The 17,514-nt window shown below is 36.3% G+C and overlaps 1 protein-coding gene across 6 annotated transcripts in view; it reads right to left on the bottom strand.

The window, feature by feature from the left end:
• Positions 1 to 17,514, bottom strand: part of PPM1B (protein phosphatase, Mg2+/Mn2+ dependent 1B) — a 69,746-nt gene that overhangs the window by 20,628 nt on the left and 31,604 nt on the right. For 5 of the 6 annotated variants that reach the window (XM_085315860.1, XM_085315857.1, XM_085315856.1 and 2 more), the window contains 2 exons: positions 5,107 to 5,970; positions 2,917 to 3,034 (listed from right to left, as the gene is read on the bottom strand). In XM_085315860.1, coding sequence (XP_085171986.1) covers positions 2,917 to 3,034; positions 5,107 to 5,952 — 964 coding nt within the window. In that variant the 5' untranslated portion in view covers positions 5,953 to 5,970. Of the gene's footprint in view, positions 1 to 2,916; positions 3,035 to 5,106; positions 5,971 to 15,479; positions 15,676 to 17,514 lie in introns of all 6 variants that reach the window. The other variant, XM_085315858.1, reaches the window with a different exon arrangement.

Raw genomic sequence — 17,514 nt, 5'->3', positions numbered from 1 at the left:
CTGAAAATACCAACTCGTAACTATTCTGTGTGCACGTAGCAGCTGACAACAAAAGGTAACCACTCCTGGCTTTCTCCCAGAGTCTATTAACAGTTTGTGTACTCACTCAGACATAGGCAGATAATAGGTTATTTTATCTTAACCAGTGTCATCCAGGAAGCCTGGGATGTAAGCCAAGGTCTGAGAAACATGCCTACAGTTAGCATTTCAAGTGACCATTAGCTTCCACTAATCTCAACACAAACAACAAATATGCATGCTATTTCAGGTACCCAGTTTAGAACCTATTTAAAGGAGAAACAGCAAAAATCCAACTCCCTCCTAGATACACACACACGCAAGCCCCCCTGGAACATTCAGAAATACCTTGCTGTATCATGGCCTGAACACCATCTTTTATATATTTAAAAGTTACGGTTTGCAACATCATTTTCTTCAGTTGCCTAGATTACTGGGAAACCAACACAAATAGAAAAAAGCTAAATTAATTTCTCTTAGTTTCACAAGATTTTAAACACACATGCATCCTGACCAAGAGTACAAATGATTTTCTCAGTTGTTTCACACAACTGAAAAATTAAACAATGAAGTACCTACAGTAAATGTCACTTACAGCATTAATTTTGATGATTTCTGATACTATGGCAAAACTGACAATTTTTCCCCCATAGCAGCCAGCTTACATTGTACGTTCCAAGAGTTATATGTTGTTTTATACTTTAATATTAGAAGTTATGAATGATTAGCTTTATGCTTTTTTATTATTCTTTTAAACACACTCTCGGAAAATTCCTGATCCCCTCAAATCTACAGTGCAGGATTACTTCTCATTATATCTAGTCCTATATATTTAGATATTACCTTGTAATAAAAGCATGTCCAATCAGTCCTGTAAGCACCCATTCCTGCATGCTAAAAAGCCAGTGGTTCTCAGATATTCAAATAAACCAAAAACAGAAACGGAATTTACATGATAATGTTGGAGTCCTATGTTAATAGTTCTCAAACAGTCTTAAGAAAAAGAAGTATTTTACCTCAATAACAGATTATGCACACCATGCATGGGTGCCTGGAAAGCTTCAGGACCCAAACTGAGAACATTCTTCAAGTTATGCCTTCTTTCATTAAAAAAAAAAAAAAAAAAAAAAAAAAAAAAAAGCCTCCAGCTCAGTTGTGGCTTAAGCCATTAAAACCTTGACACAGGTAGTTTGTTGCTGGGTCTGACTGGCAAAGTCCCAAATGTCCTGGGAACCAAATTTAAGGATTAAATCTCTCTCTCAAATGGCTTATGACAAAGAACAGTCCAGTAGTCCAAAGTTGCATTTCTCAGTATGAACACAGAAGAGCACTGGCATGACAGCAAAATTTAGTCTAATGCCGAAACATTCGATTTGGCGTGTGGCAAAATCTACTAGGACATCTAAAAAGGCTGCACAATTCACTACTTAGCTACAAAGAGACCAGCTCTACATGCAACATAGAGAAGTTTGGATATAGTGATCAAAGTAATCTATTCTAGACCTGAAATAAACCAAAAAACGATTCAAAATCTCAACTTTTTCTCAGTCAACTTGCTCTTCAGTAAGCCCTTCCAATTCCCTCAACACTCTTGCTGTAACTGATAGATCCAATAAACTTCATCATCAAGTAAATGAGACATACTTCTTTATTAGCCCTCTCATGAGATTATAGAAGTTTTAAAGAATCATGCCAAGGGCTTTCAAAACTCCTGAAGAAGCTTCTCTCTAATCATGCTGTTGTACAATACTACCATAGCAATACTCATAACAGAAATACAACCTACTCCAAGAGCAGCCCTTTTCATGCCTGCGTTGCATTTTTGGAAGCCTGTGCCAACATGTGATCAATCCTATAAAAGGGCAAACATTCAGTTTCAACACAGAGCTTCAGTCACCTCCACCAAAACTAAGCTGTACCTCGATCAGTACATCAAACAGATAAGAGGCCACTACATATAGTTGCCTTGTCAGTCCTTAGAACAGCCTTACTGAGTGATAGGCGTTTTTAAAAAAAAAAGAAGCAAGTCTGTCCATCTGCTTCAAACATCAGTTTTTCAGACATTAAGAACATCACAGCAAAGGAATAAATATTCAAAGGCAAGCCTTTCAAATCAAGCGACCTTTCCTTTAACTGTTTCTGCTGAAAGGAAGAAGGTGTATTCGAACTTTTGGATGCATAGAAGGAGTAATAAAATCAGTCACTAAATGGAACTATGGAACCATTAGGAATTAAGTTTAGTTGTTCACAAAAGATGGTTAGATGATTTTTTTCCCCATACGCATAACATTTACATTTCATACATATTCAGAACCTGAAAGGATATTTAAATGCTCATGCACTCATATCTACTTTCAACATTTACATTTACTTTTTAAAATATATTTGTTCTAAAAAATAGCAAAGTCCTCAGTGGCAAAATAGCTCAAAGATGTGTTAAGTGTAAGATAATAAAAATGTTTGGATAATTAGATTAATAAATTGCCTCTTCATGCAGAACTGATATAGCTTTTTCCTTTTTGTCAAAAACTTTCACAAAAACAAGGGAATAAGTAGTATCATAAGTATCCCTTCTAATCATTTTTATAAGCAAGACATTAGCATATCACAATTGAATTAATTATTATCAACCCTCTTCAAGGCCAGTGGTTACACTTCATCTTGTAAAGACAGAAATACTAACTTAACGCTTACATTAAAATTGCTTGTGGTATATGAGGATAAACCAACCATGGCTAAAACATTTCTCCTAATACATAAAAATTCAGAGTTGCAATCAGGCCTGAATTCTATCTTGTATATAAAGTTTTGATGATTTCCAGTGTTTTTGTTTGTTTTTTGTTTTCACTATCAAGAAAGTGGCAGCGGCATTTGTAACGAACAAACTAGATTTCTTACCTTCAACCCGTGATTCCAAGTGCTTATCCAACTCAGCATCTTTTTTCACTGCCTCATCTGAGACCTTAGGAGCATTTGAAAAACAAACTAGTACAATACTCATGTTATCACGACTTCCCTATATGACAAAGAAAAAGAAGAAGAATTAGGATCTTTAGTCTTGTCTCTCCTTTTCTATCATTGTTATCAAACATTTTCACTAGTTCCAAATACAGTACTATCAACTCACCTGGGGAAAAGAAGCTTAGTTATAAAACTATTTTGATTCATAAGAATCTCTTATAATGCTAGTTTCTACTAAACTACTGGTTAAAATTAATTTTACTGATTTTACTCTATATTCTTAAAGTTAAAATATTTTAATGAACTTACAACATGCCAACTGTTTAAAAAAAAATTAAGAAAAAAAGTCATAAATTAAGGAGTCATTTGCTGTTTCCTTAAGCCTAATTAAAAACCAACCGATGTTGCAAAATGAAATGTAGAACATTTATTCTGGACTACTAGAATAGCTAGCTCCATCTATTAATCTACTTCCGTCTGAGAATATTACATATCATTACAAGTCTGCTCATCAGACTGCAGCTGCCTCATACCTAGTACCTTGATGAAAGTTGGAAAATATTTAGTATGGCAACATTGACTTTACAGACTACCATATGCTCAGCAACATCAAACAGCTTTTTCAAATATTAATTAAAATGCTAATGTTCCACTAGTAAACTCCAATACTACTTCTCTGCCCAAGTTTAGTTTGCAGAAATTATAGTCCATATCCAATGTGAAAAAATATCAGTGCTCTTATCCATACTGTCTGACCCTCCTACAAGGAGATCCAGCAGAACTTTAGCTGAAACTCTTGATTTCACCTTGAAGGGTTATGGAAGAGTTTAGTGGCAATACAACACTACTGGTTTGAAATTAAGGTGGCGGGGGGGAGGGGAAGGGGGAAGTTCTGTAACATTCTCTGTTTTTGCACTAAGTTTGAAATCTTTACAACAATCTTTATGTAAACAGAATCTTATCCAAACTAACCCAGAAATTTGTGTGTCGTTAGTCATTGTATATTGTTTCTGTGTATATCTGACCTACTGGAGAGTTCTTGCCATCCACCACAACAATTTATTTTCCTGAAGAAATGAAGTAGGAGTCTGATGTTAGAAGAATAAATTCCTTCAAAAGCACTTAGGATTTATTCTCAGTTTTCTTCCATAGCAAATATATGGTGATGCCTACCTCTCTCAGCAGTTAATATATACTTTATGATACAATTCATATATGGAGTATAGACAACAACATTCTGATCTTGTCACACTGCACAACTCCAGTAACTGATTTTCAGAAACTAAACACAAGGCCAGGGCTCAGTTTTTACTGAACGTATACTAGAGTGACTATCCATTAACAATGCTGATAACATGCTTGGTCATAAAAGCCACGGCATTTAAACTGATCAAAGTATAGCCAAAGTTGAAATACAGCCCTTGTTATTTGTGGTAGTGGTGGAGGGGGCACAGATGTTACCCTCTAGTGTTAATATTCCAAACTTTAATACTTTCTCAAAATGGTATTTCAGTCTTTAGCATAACAAACGAACTTTTAGCACTAGTAGGAGCTACATTTTTCAGGAAATGCTGGAAATGGTATGCATACGAAACATTTCAGGCCAACCTGCACTTGTTCCCAATGAACTTAGGTTGAGGAGTGCAAACAAGCTCGGATGTAGTTAGTGCTTCTCCACCTGAGCTAGAAGAATGAACTGGGAACACCACTTCAGATGACAGACAAATCATGTCTCCAAGAGGAGATAGTGCAAGTACAAGTTTTATATAAAACGACGCAAACGCTGCCCAACTTGAAAGAATAAAACTCAAACAAAAACCTTGTGTAGTTTATTAACTTTTAAGCATCTGTGTTTTGAAACAAAACAGAGCTGAAATCATTTGCAGCTTTGAGAAAATACTAAAAACTTTATTTTGATAATTGCTGTTACCTCCCCAGCACAAATACGATATGATGCAGTTTATTCTTCAGTAGCAGTAAGGATATTCAGTCGAATGGGTACTGAAATTGGAGGAAAAGAAGAGGGAGAAGCAGTGGAATAGGCCAGGAACTGCTGTCAACACTGCACCCATCTAAATACTTCAAAGGTAGTTTTAGAACAGCTATTTGGGGAAAACAAATACATACCTTATGTAAACAAGTGTCCACTACCCAATTGCACACTTTTTCCAGGTCATCTGATACTTCAAGTCTAGACTTAACAAATTCACAGAGCTCTTCATTGCTCATTACATCCCAGATTCCATCACAAGCCAAGATAATAAATTCATCTTCTTCTGCCCTTAAAATTTCACACACCTCAGGTTCCGGAGAAACAAGTTGTTCTGTGGGGCCTTTGCCATCAACACATTTGTAGTCATAGTCCCCCAAAGCTCGAGAAACTGCCAATGAACCATTAACACGTTGAATCATTACACTGCCTCCTGCATTCTGGATTCGCTCTTTCTCCCTTGGGTTGCAAGGTTTGTGATCCTGTGTTGAAAAACAGACTTGTCCATTCCTATAGAGAACAGCACGTGAATCACCACAATTGATAAAGTACATATGCTCAGGAGAAATCATAACTCCCACTGCTGTTGAGCCACTTCTGTCCATCCCATTTCTGAGGTCTGAGAAATTGCGCATATATTCATCAATTTTCAAAAAGCCAGTTCTGATTCCACTCTTGACATTTTCCACCGAAGGCTCAAGAGCAGATCCAGGTTTTTCTGTTGCCCTAAAGTCTTCATTGTTAGTGATGTGTTCTAATAAGTGTGTTGAGCAGTAATTTGCAACACGAGATCCTGCATGACCATCATAAACAGCAAAAAAGGACCAGTCCTCTAAGCCGTGGGGAATACCTACAACAGCTGTGTGAGCATCTTCCATTTCCACTCTCCATCCCTGCATACTGCTGAGGCCATAACGCAAGCCGTTCCCTGCACCATGAGCATTATGTTTTTCAGTTTTTGGTTTATCCAAAAATGCACCCATGTTTATGTAATATTGAATCTGGAAAACAAAGAAGAAAAAGCTTATTTATACACCTACCATTTCATAAGCTTCCTCAGCAATGTTTCAGTTCCGTTCTCCTTTCCTTGTTTTTCTTCTTTATAATACATGTTGCAAAGCATAATACATGCACAAGAGACAAATACAAGTGGGAAAAGTAATTAATAAATCACATTAATAGAATGACACTTGTTTACTTGGTGGGTTTTGTTTTGTTTTTAAGAACTACTTCATCAGACTACAGCATGCAAAAAGGCACTCCCTACGAGGGCACAGTAGTTCTCTTCAGTTCTCTGCAGCCCTGCCAATTTTTTCATTCTCTGCAGAAACTTATCCATGCTGGAAAAAGAATATGCATATTAATCCTATTATTTTCCCAGTTTCATTGTGTTTTGAAGAAAAGCTAGTACTCTATAAACTGAGTACTGACTGGTCTCATCAGCTTTGTACATACAGTATTACTTCCATAATCCTGTTGTATTGCAAGTTTGACAACAGAGGAAGGTAGATCTGCCAAAGGAGAATTTAAGTACAGCCTTTCCAAGGAAAGGCAAGGCAAATCTCACTTTGACCCAAGAAATTTTTCACAAAACTCTTATTATATTACTAAGGGACAAGAGTGTAAATTAAAATTTCTATTTTTCACCTTCCCTAAAAAAAAATTATATGCTCACACGTGATTTTTAGGTTCAAGTTTAAATTACAAGCCATATTAGCTGCTTAAGTAAAAGGACAGAAAATAATCCACAGAAAATCAGAAGTTCTTCAACTCTCTAAGAAGACCTATTTCAAAATAAATGAGCTTGCAAGAATAACCCACGTTCAAGCTTTACAGAACCTTTGACTTCTTCTGCTATAGACTAGACGATCCTATCTAGACTTGAAAATCTATCTTTCATCTCACAAGGTAGGCAGAGAATGTATTCTTTAATCCACAGACCCCACGGCACTTTACGCTGATGAATTCAGGAACTCAGACACCACAACCTCTGATTATGTTGATAAAGATTGTCTCATAAAATCCATGGAGCCTGGTTGTGAAAGTGATAGTAACTTTTACCCAGCAGAAATTTGAAAATAATTCCACCATGACAGATCCTGAGTAGTTCCCAGGCCTCCCATGCACAAGCAGATAAGCCAAACTCAGTTTAAGAGTTTGTTAACAGGTCAGCAAAAAAGGTTAAGCACCTTGCTTGCTCCACTCATCACCTCCGAACACTTTTTCAGAGTCCATAGCTTGCTTTGTGCTATTTCTTTTCATCTCTCTTGTCAATGCAATGAGGAAAAGATGAGGGGTTTTCTTGTTTTGGTTTGTTCTTTTGCATCTCATTGCTGTGGTGACAAAGGCTTTCTTAGAGCAATAATCCAAACTTCTCATTACCTAATACAGTGAACTCCATGAAGTGCTGAGGAGCCCAACCATTTGGCCCTAAGATTCTGCTCACTGACAACACTTTTCAAGCAACATTTACCACTTTTACTTTAATAGAGACTTAAACAAAACTTCTCCAAACACTGCAGCAATTCCTTATCCAGTTTATTTTAGTCTAGTTTTACAGTTTCAATTCATATTAAACAAAAAAAAATGAAAAAATGAAAAACAAAACACCTATATCCTAGATCAGCTCTAGTGGAGCAAGGAACATTTACTTCAAGGAAAAAACACTCTAATCGTAAGTCAGAATACTTTTATTTTCTAGACTTCAAGCAAAATACTCTACTCATTCCTAAAAAAAAGTCAGAGAAATCATTTAGTCTTGCTACATTTAAATTGATTTAAATAAGTCACAATAAGAGAAGAAAGTTAATAGACTAGTGCTAAATTAGCATATATAAACCTTGAGCAAGAGAGCTTCACACTTCAGAAAGCTGCAGAGAAAAATGTTCAGAAAAAGTTCAGAAAAAATTACAAAGAGGTTGAAGTCATTACCATAGCACAGTAAAGGCTAGAAAAGCAGGAAAAAAAGGATCATAATTGGCACTTGTAATAACGTTTTATTTTATTGAAAATGTGAATGAACTGAAGTAGATACAGTAAGAAATTGTTTGCTTCATCACAATGCTGTTTTAAGTGATTAAGAACTATTTTGCATTTCAAAGTAGCTAAGCAGAGAAGTTGCTCAGAAATATCATGAAATTATTCATTAAGGAAAGGTTACACTTCTCTGAAAACACACTAGGTTTGCTTGCATCCTGCCTCCCCTGAAAGCAGGTTACCAGAACTACTGAGGTTACTTTCAGCCTAATATTCAAGTCTACTAATCAAAATCAACCTTGAAATACATAGATGATGTGCACACTGTAACTCAAAATAAAAACATAAAGGAGGCTACTACTACACACTCAAGAACTATTAAAAAGATTAACCAGCTGTAGATTCTGCCTGCTCTAGCTTACAGAGCACATGTTTTGCACAGAACTTTAAGTAAACCTGATAAATTAAGAGCCCCATCCACTTACTTCAGCAAACAGCTCTTTCTCCTCCGATAAAGCCTTACTGCCTCACAGGAATGAAATGGCAAATTTCATTAGCCTAGCAAGAAAGCTTGCATAGGTCCATTTGCAGTCTATTTTAAATCATAATGCCAAAAACCAAGCACATCCAATGGACTATCTCACAGGGAGAAGGTTGCAGCCCACAAATGCTCTCAAAAATAAGTATCAACATAAGAGATTGACTGAGGAATTGAACTCAAGGCCTTTAGACCCTAAAATGCCAGCGGATAGATCAGTGATGTGGCATGCAAGTCAGTCATGCTGAACTCACTTCACATGAAGGCAGCCAAACATGCAAATACACCCAAAGGGCAACCCTCCACAACTCTGGACACTTATAGTGAACAACCAAGTCATCAGCCTAAAATAAACAGTAATCACACTGCCTTTGGTGAGGTAGCTTCACAATCTAGTGGAATAATGAGGATACCTATTCTGATGACAGACAGGTATAAGAAAGTCAACCAGTCCAAAATAATTACAGCAGATCTATCTGGTCAAAGTTGGACAGTCAATATTAGAAACTTCTTACATACCAACTTCCACTAAGAACTAGATCATCAGGAAGATCACCCCAACATTTCATATCAAGCTCTCAATAGCAAGCATTCTTGCAATAAGTATTTTCGCAGTAATAATTTTATCATAGGAGTATGAAAAGTTATTTACCTCAAGATCATAATACCACACATACTGCATATGCACCCAGTGTTTTTGCCATTAAAAAAAATACATCTTAAAAGAGACCGCTGAAAATGTGTTGTGGTACTTAGAAACAGTCTATTCACAATAGTACCACATAGGTAACTAATACAAAAAGCATTCTGATGACTTCCCTTAGATTCCAATACTGCAAAAAAAAAAAAAAAAAAAAAAAAAATGTATCCCCACCAACAGGTGGACGACACTCTTGCAACACAATAAATATACAGAAAACATTAACATGAACTTCAAAAATATTCATCCTTTTGACGCTTTAAAAATATTTATGTATTTGTTGGCATTTAATTTCAGCATTTAGTTCTTAAACAGCAGCAATAACTAGTTTTCAAGACAGTCTACAAAACAGCCCAATATTAAGTATGATTTGCTTCTTATATGAGGGAATTAAACCAATCACCAGATTTCATATTCAAACAACAAGAATAAACTAAACATAGTCACAGCCTACAGACATATAAATAGAGGAATCCTGTTTTCTGCAGAAACTCAGTAGAAACCGTACTTCCTTAGGAAGCTTTTTCCATGAAGTCCTCCTGCCTAGTCATCCTTTATGTATGGTACCTCCTAAAAACAAATTATGGAAAGGAAAGGATTCCTTGTAAAGAATATTAGTTGTTCCATTACTAGTTACTATATCCCTATGTAGCATGCATCTTGTATCTTAAAATGAAGTCAGCTCATGTCTAGTTCAACTGCCTCCCCTACTCCACAATATTACTGGAAGCACAATATCTGCTGTTTCATACCACTGAGATATGAATAGCAAGCAGTATCGTACCCAAGGATATAGATCAGTCATTTAATCAAAGAAGCTAGAGCTACTTCTGAACAAATAAGCAAAAATCTTCCCCGAACTTTTCATAGCACTACAAAGAAATAATCCAAACAGTTGTAGATTAACCTCAAAACAACTTGCTGATAATTCATGGCATGACACACAAAGCCTTTCCCTTATACTGTTACCTTAATGTCCCTCATACTGTTACCTTAAAAGAAGTTTATTTGCATCAGTCATGCTCAAAAATGGATTTAAGATAAATTTCAGTTTCTCTCTAGAAGCAGCCAACAATATAGACTGTAAAAAAGACTTATTTTGATCTCTCCAGCATTTTCTATGTAGGTTGTTTAGCAAAGACTTTATTGGCATTTGGGCCCTCACTGAAACTTACCCTTGCTAGTTCTCTTGCTTATTTATGATCAAAATGCTAAAAACAACAATTCCTCAGCTTTCATTACACAAAGCTTTGTAAAGTAAAAATTTCTTTTGAGATGCATTTTAAAATTACCCTAAACTGAATGTTACCAGATTAAAATCTGACACAAAAACCAGAAGTTGTTTCTTGTAAAAATTGAAGCCAATGTTTAGCCAAATAAGCCCTAACTACCTAATAATAAGCCTAACCTATCTTCTGGATATGATTAGTATTACTGATTGTGTTTGGATACTCATGCTAAGAATTCATTTCTAGAGAGTTCTGTAAAAGCAATTACATCTTCCCTCACACAAGACCACATGGGAAAGACTCAGATCTGAAAAAAAGGTTTTGCTCAAGAACTGAAGTCTAGATTAGATAAGCTATCAAGAGTCCTAGTTTTGGCTCTTTTAACTGGTAAGGACACATACACCAAGAAGCACCACCTTACTTCTCCCTTGTTACACCACTCTATCTAGGATTTTCATTTTAAAGCCTCAGTTCTGCTACACTTGCATTGAAGTAGAAAACCAGACTTCTAATATGGTAGGCCATTTCACTTACATTAACACTACACATAAATCAACAACTGTCCCAGATAAACATTGTCTCAACAATGGCCGGCTTTCAGGAACGGAGACACTGTCTACAGTATTACACTGAAACAACTGGTCTCCCTACCTGCAGCACAGTACTGACAACTAGTCTCTCTGAACTCAAATAGTTGAACCCAAATAGTTGGGATGTATAAAGATCTAAGGCCTTTGATTCAAGCACTACTAACATAATATTACAGAGCCAATTTTATCCTTTAATAGGCTGTCAACATCATGCAACTTCATGTTCTTTTTTAATAAAAGACAAGCACCTGACTATAAGAAATCAGCTGAGAAATCCTGGATTTCAAGTAGCTCTTATGCTTGTGCGTTATGCTATGTTCCTTACACAAGACTTCAAATTATCAATTCTGAAGAACCCCTAAGAGATACGTGGAATAAAACATTAATCAGATTCCAGGTTTTGACAGATTTGCGTTAACAGTCAGCCAGAAGCTCAGATTCCGCACAGACAATAAATTCTACAGCACTGTACAATTTCCCCCTATAGCTTAGCTGTAAGATACCACCCCGCTTTTTGATCACTCATCTATTTGAGAACTCTGTACTTACATAATAATTAATCTTCTGTGTTGCAATCTTCTATTATCAAGTCTGATATGACACCATAGATCTTGTGCTTAGCAAACTTTTGTCCTAAGCCATTAAAAAAAGGAATTACGTGACACTCGAAGTATTCTAAGTCTTGTGTGCTCTCCCACGTTTGCAGTTACAAAGCATACATCTTCAGTGGTAGGATCTACGCAAAAGCAAGTTATTATGAAAACACGCTTAAAGTTGGTTTTCAATTTGCTTTTATGCTATATAAACACGAAAATAAGCCTCAAATACGGTATTTTACAAAGCAAGAAATTACCATTCTAGCACACTGGTAAGAAACTAGAACTTAAATTTAACACACAAAAAAAAGCAAGTTACAGAATTACTTCAAACCTGTGGGTAACACATTCTCAAAATGTTTTCAGTAGTTTTAGCAACTCCAGAAGTCATTAAAGCCTTTCAAACACCTGATCTACAGCCTAAGCTTCCTCCCCTTCCCAAGCAGTTCAATTTTATATTATCAGAAGAATTTCACATAAGAAAAAACAAACAAACATCTTGACTCTTTATCTGTACAGTTACTGCCAGCTGGCCTCTAATATTATTATCTGGCATACAGAAGATTAAAACGACCACGTTACGTTATGCATTGTAAGCTTCACACTATTTTTAATTTGCAAGCAGAAGTAATATCTTGTGTTCCACCCTCAACTGTCTGCATCAGCTTTTCTTTCCTTAGGTGAAAAACATTTGTGATTTGCAGAACTGCTAGTCAGTGGATATAACACATTCAGCTTAAATGGGAGTATTTTGGGCATCTCAGTGGATAACAAATGCCTCAATACTTTTCCTGTAAAGATCTGATTTTGCTTTGAAATCTCAGTGTCAAATGTTGTCACAAAAAGCACAGTAAGCCAGTGTCATAGACCAGAAGCAAGCATTCTCATCAACAATGTATTCTCATTTCTTCGTCAAGAGCTGAATGAGTGTCATTTAATAATTTATCTAACATCAGTAAAGGAGATTCATGAAGTGATTTTAAGTTATCTGATGGTAATTCAAATTGTACATAGTATGAAGCTATTTTAAAAGTACACAAAAACATTCCTACCAGTAAATGCAACACAGGAATGAAATCCTATCAACATGACAATTAGGAGAAATTCTCCAACATTTCAGACTGCACCAGGTTCCTGTAATTGAGCTGAATATGTTCTTAAAAAAAAGGCAAAAACATGCAAGAAACCATGAGTGAGTAAGAAAAATAGTTCAAAAATTCAACTAATTCCAAACTAATTGAGCCTGACACCTCAGCATTGATTATAACTCAATAACTGCACAAACGCACACTGTTAAAATAGTTCAAGTTCCACATCTTCATCTCAGCTATTCCATAACTAGCTCCCTTCCCTTTCTTGCAGCTCAGAAAGTCAGAAACTGAAAAGAAATTTCATCTTATCAAGTTCATATTCTTAATATTCTGAATACCATGTTCAATATTACAAATCTTCAATAAAGGATAGAGATCGATTTAAAAACAGCTAGAAAACAATAAGTTTGGCAATCAACTTATGCCGGTCCTATAAAAGATACCAAAACACTCTTGGAAGACAACATCTTTCTGTAACAGTTTATATCATATGGACTACATAGAGCAGCAATTAGTTTGAAGACCAACTTAGAAAGCAAAACTGCTTTGGTTAGCGCAGAAGGAAAAAAAAAAAAAAAGAGAGATCTCACTTACTCATTAAAACTCAGGTCTTCAAAGTTTGCACTCAAACTTTAAGGCAGAAGTAAGCCTTAAAGTAGATAAACCTATTTTGTTCAATACTTTATTGTGTAACCTTAAGTTTTAACATTTTTAAAAAACACTATTAAGTTACAGAAAAATAAGCAAATAAGTCAAATAGGTGATAGCAGTATATTCCCACATGGCAATATATGCCAGCATAATTTGGACTTAAATCTGCAGCACTAACATATAGTTACCTCTGGTAGTTAATTTACCTCCATATGAAGTAAATCAAAGATTTTTTTTTTTTTTTTTTTTTAAGTGCTATTCTACCAAACCCCTCTTTTAGTAGAGGTATTTTTGCAAAACAAATACGCTCTTTCTCCAAGACAAAAGGCCACGAAGAGAAAATTGGTTCACTGGACAAACAGTGGCCTGAGATTTGCATCTAGTTCTGTCACAGACTAGCTGTTGCTCTTTTAAATCTCAGGCTAGATCCAAACTGTAACCCACAAAATTCCACAGAAGGCCAAACCGAAACCCACGGAAGTTCTACAGAAGGCCAAAGCCTGTCTAAAGCAGTGTAACGTCTCTAATTTTAAACACACTAGGCTAGGTGCAAATCAATCTTGACGCTGGCACCTTGGTAATTTTTAAGTCAAGGCAGAATTCACAAGCCACAGAATCTCAGAATAATTCACATTGGAAGAGACCTCTAGAGCTCATCTAGTCCAATCCCCTACACCAAGTTCAATAATATTAGATCCACCTTCAAAAATAACTCAGGTTGTTCAGGCCCTTGACCAGTCAAGGTTTTGAACATCCAAGAATGCTCACAGCCCTGAGTATTTCTCCAGAACAAGGTTCAGTCTCAAGAGAAACTGTGGCCAGTAGAAGAACAGAAAAAGTGCCCACTCCTAGCTAGTAACTTAGTCATTGTGGTTTTGCTCAGTGTGTGTAAGCCTTGAAGTTCAGTACCTGTTCAGCCAGGGAGAATTTTTCCAGTTCTCTAAAAATTTAGAGAATGTAATTATCTAGTACACAAGTTTGAGAAAACAATTACAATTCCTTCTTGGGAATAAGGAAGGAATAAGATTACTAGCTAAAACTTTGGAAACCTGGAAGATTATGTTTACTGTAACTTCCCTATTCTCAAGAAAGCTTTAGGAATTCTACTCTAACCTAAATTCTAATCTGTGCTCCAGAAATGATTCTTTAAAACAATATATATTATTCAGACCACGGATGGAAATCAAGGATTTTCTTCTTCCAATAGTCTTCCCAGCTATGGGGAAATCAATCTTACATGACTTGGTAAGTGCCCCCAGTCATCAGCAGTAACCTTTGAAAGGTCCTCAAGGAAGAAAATACTGGTCTTTTCTCCTTTGGCAAAGGAGGAAACAATCTAAAAAGTAGTCCTAGTTACTACTCTGTTGTACAGACTTCATCTTTAGTTTAAATGAACAGCTAAGCCATTTCCTAGACAGTACAGGGCTGTGAGCCTCTTAACAAAAGCAGACATCCCTCATCCAGGGCAAGAAATTACCTCAAACCATAGTTCTCTTAAGTCCTAGGAAACATCAGAGATGTGATTTTATCTGACGCAAATCTTGTGTGAGGAACTTCTCAAATAAAGGGAAGACAGACAAAAATTCAGACTAGAAAACCAGAGTCATTCATCTTTGTGAGGTGTGGAAGTATAAAGACAAAAAAACCCACTAAATATTGGTCTACGCAAGTATAAGTTGCTTATACACATTTAACAATTTTATAAAATTCTCATCCTCTAATATTTAAGCAAAATTCAGGATCAGCAGAGATCACTTTCCCAGTAACTACATGCTCAATATATTTTGTATTATACCAGATGCGTTAAATGGTCTTGAAATCAGCTGTATATGTTTATTTTGAATAGAAAATTTAAAACAGCTTTTCTCCAAGTACTGCGTATAAAAGGATAAACAAAATGCTTATTCAGTTACAGAATATCCCCAATGAGCTTACTTCCCACTGTATCCTAAAGAGGAAACAGGCAGATATTAAGTGAAAAGCATGCTCCTTTCCTTATAGATTCAGATTAAACAAGCAGAAATAATACTTACCATCTGGTCATTCTTAATAAGGCAAAAAAATTTAATTAAGTTATAATATCTAAAAGTCATACGAAAGTTGCAGTAGATACTGTTAAATAATTTTCAGGTCACTTACTAGTTTCAAAGGCAGCGTTATAACTGCAGTAATACCTTGACAGTGAAGAGTCCCAACAAAGGCAATAATCTATCTTTTCATGTAATCAGAACAGTCCAACATCAATCTTTTTTGCTTAGGTCATAAAGTGTACTGCTAAATATCTCCTCCTCAGAAGGATTCACTCAACAGGTCAATCATTTTTAATAAGTCAGTGCTGTGGAAAAGAACCAGTGCCAGAGTTTCCTGTTATAAAACACATGTCCTCCTGCTATAAAAAAAATGACATTTCTACAGAGAAAATGCTGTACTAGCTAGTGAAGATCTGAGTGATAAACAAGTAGTCAAAGTACCTGTACCAAACAATTTAAGTAAGTGAAGAAAATTACTTTTCAGGCTTAAGTAAGAACCTTAGACAGGGCCTTGGATTTAAAGTTAAAAGCTCCTCTGTGTCTCTCTCTCAATTTGGAGCATGTATGTATATACACACACTCTACATGTCATGTATGCATATACATACATTGTAAGTAGTCTCAAAATTCATAAGAAAGATTCATTGCATCCCTCAATGCACACAAAAAGTATAGAATGAGTGTATCGTAAATAAATACAAGATTAACCAAATAAATACAGGTTCATTTGATAAGTGAAACCAAGTTATGTTCTTAAGGCCCTTTGTTTACAGAAAATTTTGGATCTTTTTGAATCACAGAACAGTTGAGGTTGGAAGGAACCTTTAGATTATTAGTCCAATTCCCCCTACTCAGCCAGGGTCACCTAGTGCAGGTTGCCCAGGACGTCCGGACAGTTTATGAGTATCTCCAATGATGCAGACACCACAACCTCACTAGGCAACCTTTTCCCACGCTCAAGACATCCTCACAGTAAGGAATTTTTTTTCCTTATATTCCACAGTACTTCCTGTGTTCAGTTTATGCTCATTTTCTCTTGTCCTGTCGCTAGGCACAACTAAGATGACTGAATTCATCTTTTTTTTACTCTCTTCCATCAGATATCTATACACATTTATAACATTCCCTCTCCCCACCCTGAGCCTTCTCTTCTCCAGGCTCAACAGTCCCACCTCTTTCAGCCTTTCCTCATACGAGAGATGCTTCAGTGCCTAAAGCAGCTTTGTGGCCATTTGCTAGACTGCTCCAGTAAATCCATGTCTGTCTTGTACTGGGGAGCCCAGAGCTGGACCCAGTACTCCAGATACAGCCTCACCAAGGCTGAGTGAAGGGGAAGGATCACCTCCCTCAACTTGCTGGCAATGCTTCCCCAGGACACCATTGGCCTTCTTTGCTGCAATGGCACATTGCTGGCTCATGGTCAGTTCCGGGTCACCAGGACCCTCCAGGGCCTTCTGTGCAAAGCTGCTTTTCAGTTGGTCAGCCCCCAGCCTGTACTGGTGCACAGAAAATTGCAATGACTATTTAAAATGCTAGCACTATATAAATCTTCATTAGGCAAAGAGTCACTGAATTTTTGAGCAAAGGCTCTATTTGAGAAAGTTTGGCTGTAACAGCTATTCTAACTTCAATCAGTACAATATAAGCACAAAGTACTGACAAAGTCAAATAGCAGTTATAGGAATTTGAGAATGAGATCTGAGTATTTTTAAGCCGAAAGGAAACAAGCTACAAGAAAGGATAGTGATAGATTAGCATTTATGTTTATTTACTATGCTTCTTGTTGAGGGAGGGGCAGAGGGTGAGTGGAGGTTGTTTGTTTGTTTTAAATAATCTGGAGCCATGGAGTAGCTTTGTAGTCACCATTAGGAAGGACCTGACCAATACAACTGTATCATTTTTCTGATACAAAGAAACCAGTAAGTATCAAGATGAACCTTTAGTATATAGCCTACAATCAAGAACATCTCTTCACAATGTCACATAAAGTATGCAAAAAAGGCTTTTAAGCTAGGCACTCCAAAATTTTGCAAGTTATCCCTGTAACCAGATAGGATACATGATTAGGACCTACAGTGGTAACTTTCCAGATGAATTTTGCATCCCTATTGCTACGAAGAATAGTACAATAGAGTTAAAAAAAA

Source organism: Rhea americana, unplaced genomic scaffold (genome assembly GCF_003343005.1).
Source record: "Rhea americana isolate MKP2758 unplaced genomic scaffold, rheAme1 scaffold_44, whole genome shotgun sequence".
NCBI lineage: Eukaryota > Metazoa > Chordata > Aves > Rheiformes > Rheidae > Rhea > Rhea americana.
This window is presented reverse-complemented; position numbering and strand designations above follow the sequence as displayed.